The 25499-nt window shown below is 43.6% G+C and overlaps 1 protein-coding gene across 1 annotated transcript in view; it reads left to right on the forward strand.

Annotated features, from left to right (window-relative positions):
• Positions 1-311: 311 nt before the first annotated feature.
• ITPKA (inositol-trisphosphate 3-kinase A) overlaps positions 312-25499 on the forward strand; it is a 53340-nt gene continuing 28152 nt past the window's right edge. The window contains exon 1 of the mRNA XM_083744986.1: positions 312-1294. Within this exon, the coding sequence (XP_083601112.1) occupies positions 851-1294 (444 nt within the window). The 5' untranslated portion in view covers positions 312-850. The remainder of the gene's footprint in view (positions 1295-25499) is intronic.

Consider the following 25499-nt stretch of genomic DNA (forward strand, 5'->3'; position numbering starts at 1 on the left):
AAGAAGGAGCAGGAGAAGGAACCCTCTTCTCGCCTTCTATCAATGTTTCAACTTGACCTTATCTGTTCCATGCTATTTCTATTATATTTAGCGGTGTGCTAGCCACGTTAGCTGCTCTGATCATCAGAAATGTTTGCGCTTGCCAACCGTCCCATCCCAAGTGGGCAAAGGCATTTCACGGTGCTGTTTCCTTGCGTAACTGCCCGCCCCTGATGCCACGCGAGGAGACAGGAGGAGCGCGCTGAACTTTGTCCCTTTCCTGGGAGCCGAGTCGGGAGCTTTCCGGGCGGGGGAAGCGGGAAGCGGTTCCCCGCCAAGCCTGAGGCGCGCTTCTTTCCGCCGAGCCGCGCGGCTGGGGGGGGGGGGGCGCTGTGCGCTTCTCCTTTCTCGCCGCAGTCGGGAGAGGAGTTTCATTGAAAGAGAAACCAAAGAGGGCCTGGCAGGGGCGGCGTCAGTTAAAAGTACACAGGGGAAGCAGGAGCGGGGCGAGGCGGGCCGGCCTGGGCGAGGCGGGGCGCTGGTGGCGGCTCCTCCTTCTCCGCGGTTGCCTGAGGCGCCTGACGGCAGCGTGGAGCAACAGTCTGGAGCGACCCATATGGGCCGACCGGGCTCTCGGAGCAGGCGAGCGTCGGTCTGACGGGGCGCGGGGGCTGGCCATGCTCGCCCGCGTGCGGCGGCGGCTCGAGCCCTCCGGCGCGCCCTTCCCCGCGAAGAAGCCCGCCAGCGCGGGCTCTCCTGCTCCCCGGCCGCGCCGCTTGCCGTCTTCGCGGCGCGCCCACACAGTTGCTGGGCTGCGGGCGGCGGCTGTGGCGGCAGCAGCAGCAGCAGCTCCAGCTTGTTCTCCTCCTCCATGGAGCCCCGAGGCTCCCGCGACGGCAGTAGCGGCGACGGCAGCCCGGAGCTGGGCCGGGGCAAGCGGCTGAGCGTCGGCGAGCTGCGCTCGCTCTTCGAGGCGCGCTGCGCGGCCCCCAGCAAGCAGCTGCCCGAGCCGGCCAAGAAGAGCTGCCGGCCGCGCAACGGGGTGCTGCCGCCGGTGATCCCGCAGCTGACCGTCACCCCCGAGGACGACGCCGATGAGGCGCAGCGCAGCCCAGCCGGGCGCCCGCGGACGGAGCCCGACGGCGCCTGGCTCAGCGCGGACCTGCTGTCGTCGTCGCGCCGCCTGTCCACGTCGTCGCTCTCCTCCACCGGGTCGTCGTCGCTCTTCGAGGACTCCGAGGATGACCTGCTCAGCGACACGGAGAGCAGGAGCCAAGGCATCGTCCACCTGGAGCACGGCGAGGAAACGCACCAGGTACGGGCAGCCCGGCACGAGGCGGAGGAAGGGGCGCCGTGGCGGAGGCGCAGAGAGGCTGCCCGGGTTTCGGGCACAGGCGCTGCGCACGTGCGGGACCGGCTGCCTTCCTGGCAGCGGCGCCCCGTCGTCAAGAGTTTAGTTGCCTCGAAAAGCTCAAATCGACGAGTTAATCCGTAGCGCCGCGCTTTGGCACTGGGCCTTCTGCAGCCTGGAACGAGGTTCCTTCGCAGGTTGCACGATTCCGACAGGCAGCGGAATCTTAGACACTCAGCGCGGTCTTAGGCTACTCAGAAGGAAGCCCCACTGGGACTTGCTCCTAGGTATGTGTGCATAGGATTACGGCCTCACAGTGTAACTCTTATGCATGTTTACTCTGGAGTAAGCCCTTCTTTGGTCTGTGTCGAGTGGTGGATGGCTTCCGGCTAAGTGTACTTGCCTTATACAGTACACTTGCAGCTTTGCTGTGAAATAAATGCTTTGTGTGCATAAGAAAAAGGCTACATGAAGATTACCTGTTGTGTAGAAGTTTGATAATTTCGCATGTGGGCTTTTTTCTCTGTGTGCGCATGCAGTTCCATACCTGCAGGCAAGGTAAATTCCATAAGGAAAGTGCATATGGGTTTTATAGTGGTGCCTTCTAGGCAGGAATAACTTGTAAAGCAGCAGTGACATTGATCCCATATGAGTACAGTGTTGTTTACTTTTGTTAAAGACACCTCCAGCAGATGGAAAACACTGTATGTGATAGATTTGTAGGCCTGTAGGCACAGCCTCTGCTGTGAATAATGCATAATGAGCAGTATGATCATATGCATGTACATCTGTATATGTAATATCCTGGATTTCTGCAATAATAGCATTGCCTCCCCTCCCACTCTGTTTCTTTTTTTGAGATGCTAGGATCACTGTGTGTAAGCTAAGATTTAACCAGTGCAATCTGGTCCTTAACTGCAGACTGAATAACTCTGTGAGGCACATAAGTTTATATTGTGATGTTTCACCAACAGAAATTGTTCACTGCTTCTGTTTTGTATCCAGCTAAGACTGTGAATAATACTAAAGCAAAGTCTTCCGTTCTGTGAACAGACCAGTGGTCTATCCTATCTTTAAAAATGAAAGTGTACAACAAACAGGTCAATTTGGGAGTGATAAGACTCTCTCTCTCTCTCCCATTGTCTTGCCTTCCAGCAATGTTGGTTCAGAGCACCTGTTAATCCAGGACTTTCTGTAGTATGTAACAAGTATTAGTGTGGGAGCATTTGTCAGTGGACAAATATGGTGGGTGCCTCACATGTGGCTTCTTCACAGAACTGAATGTTTTAAGGCAGTGGATGGTTTAATGCCAATCAAGGGGGTTCATCACTCTCAAGCCAAGCATGTAAAAAATTGTAATATTTCAGATATGGGAATGTTATAATTCAGATGGTGATTCTTGAATGTTTCAAGTCAGTATGATTACTTGCCAGTGTTTCCATGAAAACCTGAGAACTAGAATAGATGGGTCTATTGAGTTCTGCGGTGCTTTGCCAGGGGTGGGTGTATAATGCAACTTGCAGTTGCATGTTTCCAAGTATGGAGTGTTGAACTGAGAGTGAAATCGGGATCCTCTGTGTGTCTGAGAGCGCATTTCTAGCTTTAAAGGCTGTAAAAGATTCGGAAAATACGTATACTATATAATTCTGTTAGCTTTGTTAGCAAAGGTTGTCCTGTGGAGGTCTTCCTCCTTGCACTTCCTTGTTATCAAATTGAAAAGAAAATGAAATAGTAATGGAGGAGTGGGTGGAAAGCTTCACAGATAAGCCTGAAGTTGTATGACAGTTGCTGGTGAAATCCCAGCAACCAGAGGGGGGTGGAAGCAGGATTTCCACTGTTCGTGGCTGCGGTACCTTCCCTATGACTTTGTCTCTTCCCATGACTAGCAGACATAGAATGAAGTATGTCGTAAACCATTGGTTCAGTTTATGTAATATATTTTTCTTGCACACTGCCACCATATGCATCCTAGGGTTGCGTTTGAATATCATGACATGTGAATGGTGCAATTATGGATAATGTTGGCAGCAATACCAGCGATTACTACAGCACTTTTCATGAGTTCCACAATCTTGGGTATTGCTGCCAGCTTTATTAGTGAAGTGATTGCTTGTTTGGAATACATATTTTGGCTTACGAAACCAAGATATGAACAAGCCTTTGTGCTTATACACCTTGTCTTTGCACTGCAGCTTCCCTCCTTCTGTCGTAGTTGACTATTTCATTACAATTGCTTCCTATTAAACATCTGAACTGGGAAACTATGGCTAATAAACTCGGAACAAACCATGGCTTGAAATCACAGTTTGAAGTTGGTTTCATATCTTGACTTGTTCCAAACTTCATTAATGTTGTTTTGTTACATCTTAACAGGAAACTATAGTTAATTAACACAGGGAATTTTCAATCATGGCATGCCAAGAAGGGAAGAGGGAAGGAGCAGTTCATAGACGGAGCATACAGGCACAAGGTTGGTCTGTATCTCAGTTAAATATATGTATGAGCTGGAGCTAAGTTTTGATATGCTAGTGTATATTCAGGGAAAGCTGCAGAGGATATAATGTTCAGCCAAACCATGGCTTAGCACAAATGTGCAAGCATGAAAGTTCTCAGAGGTGACCCTGGTTCTTCTGCTGCTGCACGGCTGCAATGAAACCATGGTTAGGCTTAGCATGTTGTCCAAGCCAGGACTCAGGGTTTGTCTGAGGCAATCCCAGGTTCAGATGAAATGACATGGCTGAGTTTATAGCAGCGAAGCAGCAGGAAGACCAAAACAGGAGCAAAACAACTGCAGTCTCCTCTCTGGGAGCAGCCTGCAAGCTTGCATGTTTGCCAAAGGTGGTACCTCGGTATAGTGGTACCTCGGGTTACAAACACCTCGGGTTACAAACACTTTGGGTTATAGACTCCTCTAACCTGGAAGTAACCCAAGGTACTACTTCCAGGTTAGAGGAGTCTGTAACCCAAAGTGTTAGGGAGAACTCAATCCAGTGTTAGGGAGAATTCTAAGTATAACCGTTTCAGGTTAAGAAAGGACCTCTGGAACGAATTAAGTTCGTAACCAGAGGTACTACTGTACATGTGAACTCGACCATTATTGTGTGAACAGGTCATTGTGATCCCAAGTATACTTAGAATTCTCCCTAACACTGGATTGAGTTCAGAGGAGTTTATTCCCAAATATATTGGCTTAAGTTGGAGGCCTGGTACTGTTATCCTGTGTGTAACTGCCTGAGAACATTCTATTTCTTTCAGTGAAAGTTGAGTGCATTGAGGTTTAAAATACCACAGTGCAGTCTTATAGTGCATTTTCTTGGAGATAAACTCTGTTGAAATAAATAGAAATTGGTCCAAAACAAAACTGCAATCCTAGGCTACCCTGCTTCCTTGGGAGTAAGGCCTGTTGAATTCAGTAAGACTTCTGAATAGGCAGGATTTGGATTACACAGTAAATGCATGTAGATTTGGCAGTGATAATGCTTCTAGAAAAGTACAAACTGATAAGAATGAGGACACTGCTAGATGGCAGGTCATGTTAGTGATTAATTCTGTCCTATGGTCGGTTTGGTTCAGAAGTGTCCTATGCTGTAGCAGCTGTACAGGCTTTTAAAGGGGGGCAGTGCCTAGCATTTTATAAAGTGCTTTAAAGTGTTCCACTGCTTCACATGCAATATTCCTGTGATCCTCACTACATTCTTATAAGGTGAGCCAATATCATTACTGTTAGAGTGACAATTTTTAGGCACACCTAAACCCATGGATTTCTGGTATATGCATTTTCTGCATATGGATTGCGCTACTAGCTGAAGTCTTCGATACCCCCTTCCTTCCACCCCTTCATAGCTTAGGTTTGTGTGAAAGTAGACAGACAGGCCCAGGTGAGCTTAAATTCTCATGCCTTTGTTAAATTAACTTTTGAGGCAGTTCGAATTGAAGCACATCATGCCTTCTATATAGGATATTTGCCCTGCAGGTGTGTGAACGGGTTCATCCACCGTCACTTTATGATTTATGTTCACTGGAATTGTTGCAGGGTTTTTACTTTAATGTAAGCATTGTCGATCCAACATATTTTCTGTTTTGGGTAAACTATTGGTTGGCTTTGATCAAATAATTCTAAGTCATCTTGTCAGTGCGGCAAGGAGAGAGAGTGGATTGGTTTATACATAATGCCATAATACATAAAAAATTCTGACCAACACTACAGCCAGTTTAGTGGTCCTAGATATAAAGAAATATTTATGGGATATTCAGGGAGCAGGTGCCAACAGTTTCTTTGTAATTATAGCTTTCCCTCTCTTGAAGCTTTACTGTCTATTTATTTGCTTTTTTAACTGGACATATTTTAAATATTATTATAATTACTAGATTTTTATGACATTTTTCAAGGTGTTAACCAGCAGGCATTTCATTCCCACCCACTTTTTGACTAGATACCATTTTTAAAACTGCTTCTTGCTGTGTGTGTGACTGGGGATTGCGAGGTGTTTGGAATGATTAGCAAGCATACCGCTGTCCACTTTGGCAATAATTCGTTCTTTCCAGTAAATCTGTTCTGCAATTTGGCAGGTGCTCATTAACATAAAGTCTTTTTTTAAAAAAGGAAAGTAAGCTGTTTTTCATGGCATTTATGGCAGCTATTTTCCTTAGCTTTTATCATGGTTTTCTGGAGGAACTCGAACTGAAATCTGTTTTCCTTTGCAAATTCCTTTTCCTACCGTATTGAGAGCACACAGAGCACTGTTAATAATAGACAACTCAGTCATTTGAGCAATTGGCACAGAATCTTTTCTAAGGAAAACAACACTTTTTTTAAAAAAAGGAATTGGAACGATGAATTGGAATATGTTGATAAAGCGTAGATACCACAAACTGGAGTAATACTCTCGGCACTGCATTATAAGAACAATAACAGTCAAGTGATTAGAGGAGACGAGTCATTCGACCTTTGGGCTGCTTTAAATCCATATGCTCATAGTCTCATGGGTTTAGTTTTGCAGTTTTATGTGCTTTTTTAAATTGGGTCTATAAAATGAGCTGAAATCAACTCTCTTTTTTAATAGGGATGTTGCAATGCTAGATTACTTTGTCTTAATATTTTTGCTTTATGTTCCTTAGTGGGAGCTAGGCATATGTATAACTAAAATGTACCGTATTTTTTGCTCTATAAGACTCACTTTCCCCCTCCTAAAAAGTAAGGGGAAATGTGTGTGCATCTTATGGAGCAAATGCAGGCTGTGCAGCTATCCCAGAAGCCAGAACAGCAAGAGGGATTGCTGCTTTCACTACGCAGCGATCCCTCTTGCTGTTCTGGCTTCTGAGATTCAGAATACTTTTTTTCTTGTTTTCCTCCTCCAAAAACTAGGTGCGTCTTGTGGTCTGGTGCGTCTTATAGAGCGAAAAATACGGTATTTATCCTACTTCTCAATCCAGGGATCCCCTCCAAAGAGGCTATCAATAAAGCAATTATATAATTAATGAAAACAAGCACACCCACCCACACCCTCCCAGGCCACAAGAAGTGACTGTAAAGCAGTATCAGTTTACATATAGCCCAAATGCTGTTGGAATACATACAGGAAGCAAAGCTATTATAAAAAGCCACTTTGCATGCTGTTTGTTTACCTATGACCACAGAAAGGTGGAGATTTTGTATGCTATTTCAAGTGTCTTGTTAGGCCATTGGCAAAACATGTACAGAAATGTGGCTTGGATCAGTGTCAGATAATTGTAGGGTTCCAAGCTTTTCTTTTAGCAGGACTGAAAAAACTGGATTGAGTTTTCATTCAGGCTGTCAGTCTGATCAGCATTAGGGATGTGTGTTCAGGATGGTACATGAGGGCCAAACTAAATGTGTCGTGGAAGGTCTGTGAATAGGATTTTCTAACAACAGCTGCAACAAGACCTAATTGAGACAGCAGTGTTAAGGCACCCATAGGTTTCCCCGGGAAGGTAGGGGCGGCACGGATGGACACAAATAGCAGCAGGGATGGGGCAGCAATTTTCATTGTAGAAATTGTATGCATGGCATTCACCTCCTGTGGCTGCTTCTAATCCTTTAAATGCTACGGGAGATTCTAGCATTGAATTGTAGAGTTGGGAGGGACCCTGGGTCCCCTAGTCCAGCCCCCCTACAATACAAGAATCAGGATGGGGTTTGAGGGTTGTTGTTTTTAAGCATACATCCATATTCACCCCTAGACAGGAGAGGGAGATGCCCCCTGCCTCAGTTTCTGGAAATGACTCACAAGTGTTTGTAGATCCCCAGATGTTGTTGGACTACAATTCCCATCATCCCTGAGCTCTGGCCTTGTTAGCTAGGGGTGATGGGAGTTGTAGTTCAACAACATCTGGGGATCCACAGGTTGAGAAAGGCTGCTCTACAGCAGTGGTTCACAGTCAGCTAAGTACTGTGGACCAAGCCATGGACCCCCTACTTTTGAAAATGTTGATATCTTTTTACACACTGAGCTTCTCAGGTAGACTGAAGGGGGAGCAAAGGCTTGATTACCTAGTTTCTCCCAGGGTGAGCAAAACCCAGCAGGACAGCTTACTTTATGGTCTTAACTCCTTCATGTGTTAGACTTAAGTATGTTGGTTATATGAGGCTGGTTATCCCACAAAGACATTTTCTTGGGGGCGGGGGCTTTACACCCTGAATATGTTTTACTTTGTGTTGTTGTTGAGTTTAGATTCTTGAGGTTTTAACTTTCAGCGGTTTAATTTAAGTTTAAAACATTGTATATTTTAATAGTGAGATATGTGTATGTATATGTGTGTATGTGTGTATATATAATATATATGTATATATTATATATATGTAGTGTGTGTGTGTGTATATATATATATATATAATAAAATAATTGGCATTTGTCTGTCTTGAGAGACAATGGAGTGTGCCTTTGTGGGTGGAAGTCAAACCACTGCATTTGCAGCACTGAAGTGACCTCCCCAAGTTGCAGGCCTGGCGTTGTATATGGAGATTCTGAGCTGCCCAGACGACAAGACCCCCCTCTCAGCCTTACTGATATGGTCCAAAGGAAAGCAGAGCAATACATTTGGCATCAGCTTGACTGCAAGAGTAGCCTGAAAGAGGCATGCAAGACACGTATGTATGTGTGTGTTCATTCTACTTAATCAACTGCTCCCTCAAAGTAGGAATCACATTATTCCTGCAGTGTATAACAGCTAGAACCCTAGAACCCAGTCAGCAAAATCCACACCATGTGGATTCATAATCCAGCAAAATTATCAAGCCATATGGAAGGAGACACATATCAATCACAATTTGGCACATATAAATTTTCAGTAATAGTTAATTGGAAGACTATTCCACAAAATATGCATAAAGTTAGCTTTATTATATTAGCCATCACCAGCGCCTGTCATCGGTTTCCAGAGAGATGACTTAGTTGGCGAAGTGTCAAAGGGTATAATACTTCATAATGAGTTTCTCTGATATTGATACAAGATGAGTATGCCAAACCCTGTGCAAGCATTTTATTCCACACTTGTGATTAAATAGGATAAAACCATTTGAAAAGAGCTTAATCAGGTATAGTAGCCAAAGGGGCCTGTCTTGGCATGTGTAATATTGTATATTCTAACACACAAGACTCATTTGTTATGACTTCTGGTCCATTTTGAGACCTCACCAACCAATTTAAAAATTATCACTATAAATAAGTGTCAATAATATAGATCAACTGCTGTCCTTATAAAACAGTATGTCCTTTATAAAACGAGTCAGATGAGACTAAATATGAATATAGTCTGAAATAATCTTGTTTAATCTCTTTGCACAGACAGCTGCTAAATTTTGTAATCTTGGTTTAAAAGTGGTATTGGATGATACGGTGAGGTCAGTGGTGGATTTTTACCTTTTTTGCATATTAATATAATCCATGCCTCATTCCTATGATAACAATGAATGGGTTCAGAATAAATGGTTTGACATTTGCCACATTAGCTTTTTCAAAGCATAAAACAAATCCACTTCAAACCATGGATTATGAAACTCGTTTGTTTCAATAAATCATAGTTAAGATGAACCACCTTTCAAGGTTTGTACATAATGCTAAACTATGGTTAACTGAAAAAATATTTTATTTTTATACATTTAACATAATTTATATACCACTAGTAGAACAAAAGACATCTAAGTGGTCTTCTGTTTTCCTTGAGGTTACACCAAAGGAGTGGGGAGGCTTGACTGCACAAGAACAAGACTCATTCACTTAACATCAAACCATGGATGTGATAATGTGCATTCAGTGTGGGATGCACACACCTTTTTGGGATGCTATATGCACAGGGTCATCCCCATGTTGCTCCTGTTCCACACTATTTGTCAGCCTACAGTGCTTTCGGCTGGAACAGTTGTAAAGTGCTTCATACATGTGTATACAGAGAGAGAGCACTTCCTCTGGTCATTTCTTACTGCAGCAGAGCTACTGATGTTGCCTGGCTGTGCCACTCCACTCGCCCTGTTTAACTTCTCTATGAGTGAAATAGGAAACAGTACAGTAACTTACTTGCCTCTGTGTACTGATATATTTCTTTTGTATATGAGTATATCAACACACCTCTGTTCTGAAAGACAGGGCAAATATTTTAAAAACCAAATATCATTTATTGTGAAACATTTATTGTGAGGAAGGGAAAAGAGAAGTCTGTTGCACAGTACAGTGGTACCTTGGGTTACAGACGCTTCAGGTTATGGACTTCGCTAACCCAGAAGTAGTACCTCAGGCTAAGAACCTTGCTTCAGAATGAGAACAGAAATTGCACGGTGGCAGCAGCAGGAGGCCCCATTAGCTAAAGTGGTGCTTCAGGTTAAGAACAGTTTCAGGTTAAGAACGGACCTCCAGAACGAATTAAGTTCTTAACCTGAGGTACCACTGTAGTGTGAAAAACATCACCACCTGTGTGTGTGAGCAAACAGGGTAGTTGTAGCTGCTGCTTTAGATGACACTAACAAGCAAAGGTGTGTACAGTTGCAAACTGCTATGTACAAAAGTGCACTTTGGGGAAAAAATGTGTGTGCATTTCAAAGGCCTCATATGTACATGGCCCTTTTAAGTCCAGAGCTTTATCAGACCAAAAGGCCCATCTAGTCCAGCATCTTGTTTCTCACAGTGGATAGCTAGATAGGTAGCCCACAAGCAGGATAGGAGAACAATCCTCTCCTGCTGTTGTTCCCCCGTGACTGTCATTCAGAGGCATTTTCCTTGGGTCATTTGCAGTTAGAGAATCAGTTCAAGGATCAGCTGTCCAGTGCACATACTCATGGCAAAATAAATAGTCGAACCATAGTTGCATGTAACATTTTGTCTGGGTGTCATGATTGTTATCTCAGTCACAATTGTATTAATGAGTCATTGTTTTGGCTGTGCTCTTGGACTTTCAAATAGGCATAAACAGTATAAACGAAGAAACAAAATTCCATTCCATTCATTTTATTTGTCTGCTGTTTCTCCACACACACAAAAAAATCATCCTCAAAGCGGCTTACAACAAACAGGGATGCATTTCAAACAAACACTACAAAAAAAAGCAAAACAAAATGAATATAATAATAAACCCACATTCAAGACTATAAATATAACAAGATTAAACAACATGCAGCATCCAATAGCCCAAAGAACAAGGGAGCTTCACAGTTTCACCTTAGCCCTGGAAACACCCTTCCCATTATGTTGCTCACAATTCCTTTCCAGCAGCAGCAGCTTTTAAGGCTTCCAAGGGGGAGGGGTGGGGTAGCTGGAAACACCCAACCCATCATGTCTGCCATCTGTAGAAGTTAGAAAATGTGAACATGGGCCTTATTTTGTGTTATGATGCTTCTGCAACTCACCAAGAGAGGAAATGAGGCAATAAACTGAAGGGCAACAAAACACTACGCAGCCCATTATTCCTATCTTTTGGCTCTGTGACTTCACCAGAGAGTCATGTACTGTATTTTTCGCCACACCCGACCATAAGATGCACCTAGTTTTAGAGGAGGAGAACAAGAAAAAAAATATTCTCTCCCTCTCTGCGCAGCACCCCTTCAGCGAAGCGGCAGGAGAAAGGGAGCCCCTTCCATTTCTCCTCCTGCTTCGCTGAAGGGGCGCTGTGCAGAGAGGGGTAGCTGGCCGAAGCCTCCGGAGCACAGCTGGAGCGTTCCTGCTGCGCTCCGGAGGCTTCGCATTGCTTTCACTGAAGCCATGGAGTCTGCATTCGCTCCATAAGATGCACATACATTTCCCTTTACTTTTTAGGAGGGGAAAAGTGCATCTTATAGAGCGAAAAATACGGTACTTATTTTAAGTCTGTTTTTAAAGATTTAAGGACTGTTAAGTTTTTTTTTGTTTTTTTTTAAAGACACCTGAGATTCTCAGAATAATAACTTATGTACTCAACATGTGTTGTAGCAGACGACAGAGTATACACAGCCTTGGGCATAAAGGGTGGCATGAATTAGAATACTAATCCTGTAAACCAGTCAATAAGTACCCAGCAAAATTAGATGTCGTCTTGTTTCTGTGGTGATAAATTTGACATTTTGGGGGAGAAGGAGCACTCATCCAAATGATTCTTCATTAGCCTTGGTCTTACTGTCCTCTTTGTGCCTGTAGAGACATTAGAGAGTGTGGTTGTGCCTTAATTGTCAACAGCTTTATTATTTCATCTGTTTTCATTTGTCATAAACCATTTTAAAATACAGCACCCACATTTCTTAACTGTGAATGAAAAATACCCATTATTTCAGCTCAGAAACAAGTTACATAATCCGACGGTGTAGAATGTAATTTTCTTAAATTACTCAAAGTTGGCGAAAAGGCTTCTAATGGGTTTTTAAGTGGTGGTTTTTCTTATTGGATTGACATTTGAACTAGAAGGGTGGTTCCTAACTGCTGTAATAAAGAAAGAATTGACATATCCCTAGACATTGCGATTCTCTCTTTATTGTACAAATAATATCGTATGTTGTTCTCTTCATACTGAATCTCCTTTTTTTATTCCCCATGTACTTTCAAGCTATTACTAGCTGCTGAACGGCTACTTCACAAAACACATTTTCCTTACATGGAATAAAGTGGCCCTGAGATTCTAGTAATACTGGTTCTAGGTCTTTGTGTGGTCTCTTCCTGACAGAACAAGAACTACCAGCTTATTCCATACAACACAACATTGTGTGGGAAACAAACTTCTAAGCCAGAGATGGGGAACCTGTCACCTTCCAGATCAATACTATCTCCAGCTCCCCTCAACTCAGCTCAGCATAGGGGGTAAATTTCCTCAATCCTTAAATATGCCCAAAAGCATTTTGATCTATCCCACAATGAAAAGTGAGGTGAATGAGAAAGAATAGTGTTTAGCTCTCATTATGATCAGTTTTGAAAATGCCATGATGCAAATTGTTAGGGGATTAAAAGAACTAATTTTTTGGGGGAAATGTTCAAAACAAAATTGTTTTCAGTTCAAATACGCAGAGAGTTTATTACATTAAGAATTGTATGGGAAATGTCTGACATCTCTGAAAGGTTGGTGCAAATGAAACACAAAAGCCTTCACCTATCTTTGCAAATTAACTGTGATCATCCAGCTTTTGGTGACCCTCATGGTGCCTTTTCATCCTTTTTATTCTACATGGATGGTATTTACCGTCAGCCGGGCACGTGTAATGCTGAATGCTAGCTTTGGTTGTATGATAGTTTCAGTTACATAGACTCCATGTGTCTATTCCACTGAACAGACTAGTCTGAGGCTTAGGTCTACCTCTCTGCCACCGACAGCCATTCACCTCCAAAATAGTAGTGAAGATGGTTATGGAAAGCCCTTAATACAAGATGTTAAACCGAAAGGGTTTTTGTTTTTGTTCCGCTGTCCTTATGTGGACCTAAATGCTGAATTAGTTGTCCACCCCTTTGCTGGGGTTTCGTTATAACAGTTGTTCAGTTAGAGCCTACCCATATTCACTTGTACAGCAAAGCAGAGTATGCTGCTTCTCAAGTGTGTGTGTGTGTGTGTGTGTGTGTGTTGGTGTTGTCAGAAATACTTCAAAGAGCAAGGCTCACTTGAGGCAGCTGCCAGACAGGTTTAACTGGGAGGAACTGGTATGGTTTTGCTAAGTAACTCGTATAAAGGTTGAATTAGATACATCCCAGGTCTTTTGGATGAGCATAATGCAGTTAAACCTGTTTGTAAATGTGTGTCAGATGGGTTTATTTGCATCACAGTCTCTCCATATTTGAGGACAAGTTCTGTGTTTTGGTTCTGAGAAATGGTGTTAGTCCTGTCCAGTAACGGAAGTCTCTTCTGCATTCAAGTTTGTTGTAGATCACTGCAGGAAAAGAACTAGTTTGAGGAGTGCTACTTGTCTCACTTGGTGCTGTATGTATGTGCGTGTCCTGAGAATTGGTCATCGAAAATACAGTAATTGACTTGCCAGATCATCTCAAGCAGCTCTGTTCACCAGTGGCCATTCAGATGCTTCTGGATAGGTGATAGTGTTTCCTATTATTTGTGTATCCTCACCCCAGCCTTTGGTACTCAGGAAATATATTGCCACCAAACATGAATGTTCATTTTAGCTTCATCTATAGACATGTTCGGCAGGACGCAGGTGGCGCTGCGGGTTAAACCACAGAGCCTAGAACTTGCCGATCAGAAGGTTTGCAGTTCAAATCCCCGTGACTGGGTGAGCTCCCGTTGCTCAGTCCCTGCTCCTGCCAACCTAGCAGTTCGAAAGCACGTCAAAGTGCAAGTAGATAAAGAGGTACCGTTCCAGCAGGAAGGTAAATGGCGTTTCCGTGCGCTTCTCTGGTTCGCCAGAAGCGGCTTAGTCATGCTGGCCTCATGACCCAGAAGCTGTACGCCGGCTCCCTTGGCCAGTAAAGCGAGATGAGCGGCGCAACCCCAGAGTCAGGCATGACTTGACCCTAACAGTCAGGGGTCCCTTTACCTTTATAGACATGTTCTGCATGAATTAACCTGGCCAGGACTGCAGTTATGTCTGGGTTTGCCCTCCACTCCCTCCTCTACTCTCCCAATTAGCTTCCATCTCCAGGACTTGGTGAAAGGAGGGAGTAAAGAATAATAACAATCAGGGGCCACCCCTGTGACATTAACAGGGGCTGTCCCTAGGTCTTAGATTTGGGCCTGAAATCTCAGGGCCTGGAATGTTTCTGACCTGGCATCCCTAATAACCAACTACTAGTGGGTGGATTCCATTATGTGAGTGGACTTCTCCACATACAGTGGGACTTCCTCTTCCCTTCCTCACCTCTGCAGCTCCTCCCCCTGCAAATCAGCTTTGCTCCAGGGCATCCCCCACTTTTCTTCTGTGTGGAGGGCTGCAGTGGGGAAGAGAAGAAGGTGAAGTTCCATTGCATGGATAGAATTCCATTTTGCTTGTGCGTGGACAGCATTGATACAACACACTGTACTGTAAACAATGCAGACAAATACTTCCTCTGATGGAAGTTGTGGGGCAACTTGCAGTGCTGGCATGGCCTAACTTTCCATTCCTTTGTAAATGCTTTTTCCACATGCTTCAGTGAAAGAAGTGGTATTGCAGTCTTGTCTCCCGTTCATTTTGGTGAGGTTCAGGGAGGTGTTTTTGGGCTCAAATGCAAGTGCATTTTCTTGAAAAGTAAACAGTTGAGCTGTCAATGGATTATGATTTGCCTGCCATTTATGATTTCACTAGGGGCATTTTCTTCATAGGTTACAATAAAATCTGTGGGCATTAAACATTTAGTGTGTATCTTTTCTTCTAACCCATAAAGTAAGTGGCTTCTTGCAGTGTATTTCCATTGTGAAAAAAGGGACAGCCTTTGTACAGTTCAGAAATAGGTACTGTATACCTAATTTAACATGTGAAGCAGTTCCTACTGATTTCTCTTTTGAAATTATTTTATGCAGCTTGCTGCCTTTCAGTTCGTGTTTGCAAAGCCCTCAAAGCTTGTTTGATGAAGAAGTCCTGCATAAATGAATGTATTGTTTCTGTTTATTTTATGATGACAATTAGATACTGAATTGACATGACTTCATGGTCCGTAGAACAGAGGGAACACTTACCAAGGGCTTTGAGCAATAGGTTATTGACTTTGCACTTCAATTGTACCAGCCTGAAGACTGAAAGAAAGAGCAACTTCTTCCAAAGCCCTTTGATTGCACACCAAAACCCAAGCAGATTTGAGAGCAAAGTCGCTACTTCTGTGATTGGGAAGAGAGAACTGAGGTTGGGGCTTGGTGGAAGAATGATGTAGGAACTCAGAATGGTATTAAGTCTTACAATTTGAGGATTTGAAATGGTGAATGCTAGAGTCCCTTTCCCTGCAAGATCAAGTGTGTAGTTTGGGGGTACTTCTGAACCCACTACTGTTGCTTTAAGCCCGGGTGGCTTCAGTGATATGAAGCGCCTTCCATCAGCTTTGGTTCTCCGGATAGGGATATCCTACCATCTCTTGTCTATAATCAGGTATCCTGTAGCTTAGATTACTCCAATGTGAAACTGCCTGAAGAATGATGAGGGCTCTGCTGACTCCAGTTCTTCATGCACCTTGTGCCTCTCCTCCCACAGTATATGGTAAGTTTGGAAGGAGGTGGTGACAGTCACAGAGGACTAGACTTCCTGAACTCTCTTGGTGGCAGGGTGGGACAGAGGGGAATCATGAGCTTTCTACCAAAGCTCTCCAAGAAGGCTTGGAATGATGGAGACAGTTCAGGATTAATCTGGGTGGAACTCGGCCGTCACTAGTAAGAACAGACTCTTTGTACGGTGGCCCTGTTCTGTTTGTTGTTAATAACCCTGGCTATTTAGAGGCCTGAGGTTTCTGAGAAACCACCTGTCTGTTTGTATGCTAACATGACATTTAAAGATCACTAAACACTGTTTGCTTTTGGAACGTAAGTAATTATTATATTTTTTTTTGGTATTGTGGCAGCACTTAGGTGCCAGGGCTCTATTGTCACGGGCTCTGTAGAAACAGACATATTAAAAAGTCCTGTTCCTGATTACACAGAAGCTGAATTTAAGAGGGGAAGCAGCTGGTGGGGAGGATGACTGGAGAAAGTCGGAACAAGGAAAGCAATGGTTCCAAAGAGAAGCCACCACTACCTAATCACTGATAACTATTTAGTCCATAGCTGAGAAGCGTATGTAGCATGACCAAAGCAGAATAGAGTGAACCTGTACCATTGCTGGTTGTCGTTTGAGCACTAGAATTGCATGAGTTGTTTCAGCCACTGCATCACACTTCTGACTTATGTTGAAATCAGTTCAGCCCCCTGAATTCCCCCTCCCCATTTACTGCTATCAGGCCCGGAGGTCACTCATCTTGTATGTGTGCACTTGCTTTTGTCCTACCTAAATACAGAACTTCGCATTTATATCTGTTGAAAGCGAGTTTGTTAGTTGTGGCCTGATTCTCTGTCCTGTCAAATGCTATTGAATCCTGTTTAGCTACCCAACCCAATTCAGAGTGATCTGATGAGCACCCACTCTTTCATTCAAGCCATTTATAAAGCTATTAAACAATCCCAGGACAGAACGCTGTGGCCTGCCCACTTGTCATGACTCTCCAGATTGAAGATGAGCTACTGATTCACATTCTCTGTGTATGGTGCATCAGCCACCTACAAAATCCACCTAACTGTAACATTGCTTACATTCCAGTGTATATTGTCAACACCCTAAATTTGCACACATGCATGTGTGCCAGTCTCTTGCATTTCACAAATCCTCCTCTTTTTCCTCTGTTTGGGTGCTGTGCATGTGCCCTTGTTGTTTCAGCCCTCTGCCTGCACATCCATTTGTGATGTGCACATTTTTGTAGCTGCCATCACTCTTCTCCTTGCCGCAAATGCCTCTCAGTGAAGATGTACATCTGTAATATTACATATAATCTTTTACTTTGATGCAGGTTGGTTATCTGTCCCTGTGCTGTCAGTAGGAAGCTGCAGGGGATTACAGAAAATGAGGCTTGCGGATGGAGTAAAGAAAAAGAGAACGAAGATTATAGGAGGAAAACTAAAAATATGTTTCAGTTTTACATTAACATTACCATTATGGCTATTTATCCTAAAGGAATTCTGAGATTCAAATCTGCCAAAAAAGATGATACTATTACAATATGGAGCAAAGTTCTCTTGCTCTTGAAAGCACCTTGTTTTCCCCCCAATTTAGAGTGATGGTCTGAGACTTCCCCTCTGCTCCTCTTTCTGTGTACCTGTAAATAGATTTCTTGCCCCCATTGTAGAGCTATGCTGTTCCAAGGCATAATGACCAGGCCTTCCAAAATTTGTGGTTGCCACTAAATAGAGGAAAGGGCAGGGTTTCATTCCTGACATCATGCTGAGCTCTCTCTACTGTTCTCATAGTCCCTCTGAAGCCCACTGCAAGCATCTCAGGCTTGGAGAAGGATGGAGGATGCTATCTGAAATAATGCTCAGCTTCAGACGCATGGAGAAAGCATGTCCATCTCTCAACAGCTTAAAAGCTGAGCTCACCGTTGGTTATCAGGATTCTCTGTTAAACCAGTGCAATTCTGAGAAGCAAATATGACCACATAGTTCCTGCGCAGAAGATACTAGAAAAGGCAGGGCAGAAGAGTTCAGTAATTCACAAGATGTACGGATGGAGTCAGAGAAAGGCAGTGATGGCAGTAATGGAGGAGCAGGTAAGGTGAGGATGGTTCAGGATCGGCCTAGCTAAGAAGTGGGTTTTGAGGAGGGACCTGAACGGAGGATAGCCTAGTGGCTTGATTACTAGCGTTTAGGGAAGTATAAAGAATTAATTGGATAGCATGAAAATAGGCATGGAAGAGGCAGGCAAATAAATGCTCATGGTGTCTTTCATTCTCATTTCTTCCTAGGTTTGGCTGAATTTAGAAATTTATTACTTTTCCTTGTAATAAGTAAGTTTTTTTGCCTTAAGTCATTTGGCTGTATAATATGAAACTTGCCTGCTGCCCTCCAGGTGTATCTGGAATTGATCTGACTTGCTGCCTTTTGTTCTACCCATAAGATTACAGTTGTAATCCTTTGAAATTATTTATTTTTCTTTGCGTTTAATTGCACTAAAGCATCCAAAGTGGTTCAGTGAAGCTGAATGGCGAGATTCAGGAGAAAAACAAGGGATTTTATTTTATTTTTTAAACATAGGTAAAGGAAAAGGAACCCCTGACCATTAGGTCCAGTTGCGGACAACTCTGGGGTTGTGGTGCTCATCTCTTTATTAGCTTAGGGTTGCTTCCGGGTCATGTGGCCAGCATGACTAAGCTGCTTCTGGTGAACCAGAGCAGCGCACGGAAATGCCGTTTACCTTCCCGCTGGTACCTATTTACCTACTTGCACATTGCGCTTTTGAACTGCTAGGTTGGCAGGAGCAGGGACTGAACAACGGGAGCTCACCCCGTCACAGGGATTCAAACCGCCGACCTTCAGATCAGCAAATGGGGGAATTCGCTACTCCGAGATGGAGTGATGGCTACAACTGGGAAGGCCTTCAAAGGGTATTAGACAAATTCGTGGAGGGATAAAGCTTTTGGAGCAAATAGTTGTTATGGCCTATCTCCAGGGCAGTGTGCCTCTGAATACCATTTACTAGGGAGCAACTGTGAAAAAGAGTTGCTTTCCTCATGTTCCTCTTGTGGGCTTTCCAGAGGCATCTGGTTTGCTTCTGTGGGAAAGAGGGTGCTAGCCTAGATAGGCTTTTGGTAGATGGTGTCGAGGTAAACGTTGAAGCAGGGATAAATTTATGACCAGCAGTAGATTAGATAAGCGAAACCTAGGATGAAAAAAGGGTGGAAGGACAACAGAGATGTAGCTAATACAGAAAAGATGTAGTAAGTCAGGGAAGGGTTGGTTGGGAAGTTCTCTAAGACTGTTGACAAGTTGGAAAATGCAAGCAAAATTTGTATCGGAAAATGTATAAATAACAAATAAATTTTAAAAAGATAGACTTTTGGTTTCGTCCAGGTAGGCTCTTCTTGTGTTTGAATGAAGAACTGACCCAATCAATGGGGCAGGAGATCTGGATTTAAAAGCTGATGGGCTGTTTGGGTCAGGGAACCTGAATCCTCTTCACTCTCAAGGCTGGCTTCCCTGAAACCCTTCTCTCTCCAAATGCTTTCCTCTCAACCAACATTGCCTATGGCAGGCATGGCCAAACTTGGCTGTCCAGCTGTTTTGGAACTACAACTCCCTTCATTCCCTAGCTAACAGGACCAGTGGTTAGGGATGATGGTAATTGTAGTCCCCAAACAGCTGGAGGGCCAAGTTTGGCCATGCTTTGCCTACTATGGTGTCAGTAACTGAAGAGAGTTATGCACTCTTTGCCTGTGTAGGAGAATGAATAGAATAATAGTTTAGCACTAATTGATTGATCTACTCTGCTGTTAATTATTTTATTGATGTTTTTAAATGCTCTTGTTTTTATGACGAATTTACTTGTAGACCACCAAGGGATGTATTTTATGAAGTGTGATACAGAAAATAGCTTGTCATATATAATATATTTGACAATAAGCTGGTCATTACAAAAGCTGTTGAAGTCTTTGGAACTTTCACGTGCAGAAGGAATCAGACGTTGTAAATGACTGTAAGCTTAGGGACATAGTGCTATGAAACAATTGAGACACGTATTGACACATCCTAAGCCTTAGGAGTTGGATAAACTATGAATTCTTGTAAGAAAAAGCAATTTGCTTCTTGTAGACAGCTGACATCCTTAGAATGGACACAACTTAATGCCATGGAAATTAATTCCTATAAATATACAGAGTGCTCGATCCAGTGTTATTTTTTCTGCACCCCCTACATATCAGAGAATGCCAGAATATTATTTTTACCAGCTGGATGGATACTACTAAACTACACAACATATAGGAAGAAAAGCAAACCACATTTCTATGAAAGAACCCCACCTCCTTCAATTAACTAAAGAGAAGTATATAATTTACACTGACTCATTCTATGCTTTTAGGCAAGCCACATAATAAAATGAAGCACATAATAATAGTGTTTATTAGTTACTTCAGAAGGATGTTGTCAGGTTTAATTAATTAAGGAGCTTTGTGATGTTTGGACAAAAAGTGCCTTACTGTGGATACGAAGGCTAAAGATGGATATGAGCCAAGGTACAGAGTCCAGACACACTCAGATTTTTCAAGTTTGTGCTTCAGGTTCAGATTTGTGGCAGATTTATTTCTGCCAGACTGATTGTAACATGACCATCAAAGCCAATTGGGGAGTTTATTTTTTATTAAATTTCAAAATTGCCCTTCATCTGAAGATCACAGGGCAGTTCAGATCTGCCTCTCTCCATATCTACAGTATAAACCCCTATTTCATGTAGCAGCTCTATTGGAAGTCCTAATTGTTTCGTTCATCTTTGTAGCAGCCCTAATGAGAGGAACCACTTTTATTTTTGCAGAGGGAGAACAGATTTTTTTTTTTAACTGAGGGAGTTTTACATTGACTTGTACAAAGCTGTACAGTCATGATATGCCTGAGCTGGGATTTCATCTCAGTTGGAGAATTCCTTAGTCACTAGCTTATGGTGCCTCTCTTAGTATGCTAAATATTATATAGTTCATTGCCCCAGTAAAGCTTCCAGTTCCCCTGTGGTGTGTTCATCAAGTGTGGCATGTGGCAAATTGGATGCTCTTTCATAGGACTTTTGAATGTTTCTCCAGGAAAGATCTGGCTGGTTGTCTCAAACAAATGTACAGAATTTACCGTATTTTTCGCCCTATAGGACGCACCTTTTCCCCTCCAAAAATGAAGGGGAAATGTGTGTGCATCCTATGGGGCGAATACAGGCTTTTGCTGAAGCCTGGTGAGCGATAGGGCGCGGTGCGCACCGACCCCTCTCCCTCTCCAGGCTTCAGAAAGCTCTGCGCAGCCCTAGGGAGCCCGGCGCGAAGGGAGGTTGCGCAGAGCTGCCTACACTCCCGGGCTCGGCGCAGCTCCACGCAACCCCCCGGAGCCGGGTGCGAAGCCGCGTCGGGCTCCCGAAGGTTGCGCAAGCTCCCAGAGCGATGCCGAATCTGCGCGCAGCTTCGGCATCGCTCTGGGACCCGTTCTGGGGGCTGGGGTCGGGGGAAGCTCGGGCTTCCCCTGCCCCAGCCCCGTGCCTGGGTGGGTGGGTGAAATAATTTCCCCCCTTTATTCCCCCCCCATCTAGGTGCGTCCTATGGGCCGGTGCGTCCTATAGGGTGAAAAATACTGTAGTTGACTGCTGCTTCCATGACCCACAGTCCCTGTGCGTTCTCAGTTCTCTTAACAATGACTGCCTTCTCAACTCCTATCCCTGCAATGGCTTCCTGGAGCTCCTATCCTTAGTGGGGATTTTACCCTGCCCCACTTTCCTCATCCCTATCCTTTCCTTAACACAGGGGTGCGGAACCTGTTGTTGTTGTTGTTGTTGTTGTTTACAGCCCAGGGACTGTATTCTCTCCAAGGCCTACATGCCAGTGGTGGGTGGGGCCAGAGACAAAAGTGGGTGGAGCAACAGATTTGAATTTTACCTTTGTATAGTAGGCTAGTTTCCACATTCCCTTCTTTCCCCCTCCACGCAGGCAAGCAAGAGGCATTGTCAGAGTTCAAGGATACTTTCCAGTTAGGCAGAAACACTCAGGGAAGGGTGTAATGCAGGGCTGGTGAGGCACATGGCTATGGGAAAGTCCCACCCCGACTTAATAATTACCACTTAACTCATTCTTTGTTCCCTCCCTTGTCTTCTTTATTCATAAATCCCTTATGTGAAGTCCAGTGCTGACCTTGCCACCTTCTCTTTCATCTGAGCTCCCTGTTAGCTTCCATACCTTTCTGGACCTTTCTCTACTTTGTTTCTTGGATCTGTCCCCCTTTGCCTCCCCAGTAGCAGCAGCGCTAGTAGCAGTATTCACCATTTTGTATAATACTCTTGAGAGTTCAAAGTGCTTCTCATGCATTATCTTGTTCTAATCCTTATAACATGCCTGTAAGGTAGGTAAATATTAATACACTCTTATTGCAGATAGGAGACTGAGGCTGAGAGAATAGTGGCTTGTCTGAGACATACCTGAAGGCAACATTTGTACAGTGGTACCTTGGGTTACATACGCTTCAGGTTACAGATGCTTCAGGTTACAGACTCTGCTAACCCAGAAATAGTACATCAGGTTAAGAACTTTGATTCAGGATGAGAACAGAAATCGTGCGGTGGCAGCGGGAGGCCCCATTAGCTAAAGTGGTACCTCGGGTTAAGAACAGTTTCACATTAAGAATGGACCTCCAGAACGAATTAAGTTCTTAACCCAAGGTACCACTGTAATGCTTAATGCACTGACAAGCCCTCAGTGTCTTAGCTACGATCAGTAAACTTTTCCCTTCTTGTCCCAAGGTCCTCTGGAGAGTTTTATAGGCTGACCTTAAATTTCTCTCATGTAAGCTGCCCTTTCCCTCTCTGCCGCCAAAACACTCATAATAAAAATTCCATGACATAACACTACTCACCCAGCAGTTTTTATCCTATTATAATGGCAGGGCAGCATTTTATTTTTTATTTCGTATATGATGGTAGTTAGCTTATAAATTCTGCATGTACTTTTGCTTGCATTGCATAGAAAGATTCCTCAGCTCAGCTTGAAGCTATGACTTCAGTCTGAATGTAGACTGTTTCATACGTTCTAAAAAAACCCAAACCTAACTCCCACTCAGGAATTGAAGCAAAGGGAAAATTAAACCCTTTACAGGCATATAGTGCGAAATGAGAAAGTGCCTCTTGCAGCTAAGTAGAAATGAAAGTTTGTGTCTAGTAAAATAACCAGCTTTTTGAATAATATGTTAATTCCATGCATAGTTTTATGGGCTAGCTCTTTCTATGGCATTTGGCAACAGTCCTGGAAAAGGCGCAGTCTCAGCAAGCCCCAGGAGGATCTGTATGAAGATTTGAGCTTATTGAGTTCAGCGGTTCTTTCCTAACCCATTCCAATGCAGATCTTTAAACATGAGCCAGTTCTACAACAAAGAAGTGCAAAACAACGATCCTCCTGGCGTGATAATAGAACACATTGACTAAGGCGGCAATCCTGTACTCTACAGGTGGGCAATCTGCAGCCCTGGGTCTAATTGTCAAAAGCCGCCTGCAGGCAGGCAGGTCAGATTTCCTGCAACAGCAATCTGTCCATTCCCTTGTAGCCTGCTGGGTAGCAAGGAAAAATGGATAACAGAAAGAGAGACCCAAAAGGGGATGACCTCACTCATTTTGGGCTCTGGCCTTGGCCCCCACAAGGCCATCATGTGGATTACTACCCTCAAAGGGAATGCAGTCCTCAACAGTAAAAATTTGCCCATCCCTGCTGTACATGCTTACCTGGGAGTAATTCTCTCGGCACTCAATAAGCCCTGCATTGTATTGAGAATCATTGCTTTCTCGTGCTTCAGTTTACTGGCTGCGCTCGGACATAACACCAAACCATTTGGTTGCTACCAGAGGAAACCATTTGGTTGCTACTCAGGCATGCATACGCTTCCTCCCTTCTCCCTTATGTATGAGATAAGGAAATATGAACATTTGCTTGATGGTTTGTGACAAACTGCCTGTTTCATCTGAATGTTGGAAACTGGTTTGTACAAACCATAGTCACCCGAATAGGATACTGGTTAACTAAATATGGTTCATACAAAGAGAACCATGTTTGGACAAAGTGGTAAATTGCACTGTGCTACCACAAATGGAAGCTTCTGTTTTCTTCCCCTTGCATACAAAGGAGGAAACAGCACAAACTATTTGCCACTGCTTATTCTCCGAACAGCAAACCATGTCTTGTATGTTTGAAGTAAAACAAAAAAAGTATGTAATTCCTAATAAGGTGACTATGTAAGTTGAGTAATTAGAAATACCTGCATTCATAAATGACGTAATTGTCTGTGTTTCAGGAAAAAACATGGCAGTTGTTCTTGTTGCTCATACTCCAGTGAAACTTGTCCCCAAAAATAAAGGAGGGGGAAGATAACTTTTGCTTTTCTGGGAACCAACTGGCAACAGTTTTTATACCAAACCTGAAGTGGAGCATCTTAGATGAGGTGATTAAAGCCGTGGATCTGCAACTTTGGCTGATGATCGAACTTGGCCTAAACCCTTGCTCTTGCATTTGTGTACTTGTGGTGATTGCTTGGAAAGGACAGCATTTGTGTGAGGAAACAGGTTCTCAGCATGCAAATTAGCTGTTTTGCTTGCAGAAGTCCTTGGTTTCCCCCCTCCCCCTCCTGGATGTTGCGTGGGGTGAATAGCTTTGCTTCATTTTGTATTCACAGTGAGCCATTGCTTCCTGATCTAGCACAACCTTGACTGTCTTTCCAAGTCGCACACTAATGTTGGAAGGCAATACTTTTTGCTGTTACAATGGTCCGATTCTGTTCAGGAGAGAGCTTGTCCTATTTGGGGAAGCCAGGAAACCACCCATCTTTCTGCTTTATACAAATCAGCTGCTACGGGTGAATTATGCTGCATCTGTAATTAATAGGGCCAATATTGTTACTTGTCTGGAGAAATCCCAGACTGGCTTCTCTACACTAGCTTAGCAGAAGGTCAGAACTAGTATACAGTTGACGTGGAGTTCCCTGGCTACATCTGACCATTTTCTCATAGCACAAAAGGTGTTGTGTACCCACATTAGTCTATTTTCCACCTGGTTCCTGAGCAGAGGAGTTGTTGTTTTGTTTTTGTTACGGTATAATTACTTGGAGAACTGGTTGCTGATTGAATAAACTTTCTTTTGCATGGACTGAATGGAAGCAAAGAGAAGGCTCCTTGCAATATGACCCAAATGTCACTGCACTATAAAATCAAATTTGCCTACCCTGCTTGGATATGTAAACTGCAGTCAGCATTTGCAAAGCACTTGTTACAACTGATCATTGGAAGTATTAGTCTGTTTTATCCTTTTAAAAAGTCTTCAATCTGTGATGAGGGTCATTATTTATCCGTTGCTTCCCTGAAGTCCTGGAGCATCTCAGTGACTTTGGTGTTATTTGCAGGCTTAGATATTGTAGGGAGGACAAAGGATTATCAGATGCAAGAGTTGGCATGAGTAAAGGCAATTGCTTCCAAACTCAAATAAGTCTTGGATTTTTAAATTTAGCACCAGATCTAGCATTAACATAATGTTTACATAGTTTATGGGGGGGA

Source organism: Podarcis gaigeae (assembly GCF_964106915.1).
Source record: "Podarcis gaigeae genome assembly, chromosome: 1".
NCBI lineage: Eukaryota > Metazoa > Chordata > Lepidosauria > Squamata > Lacertidae > Podarcis > Podarcis gaigeae.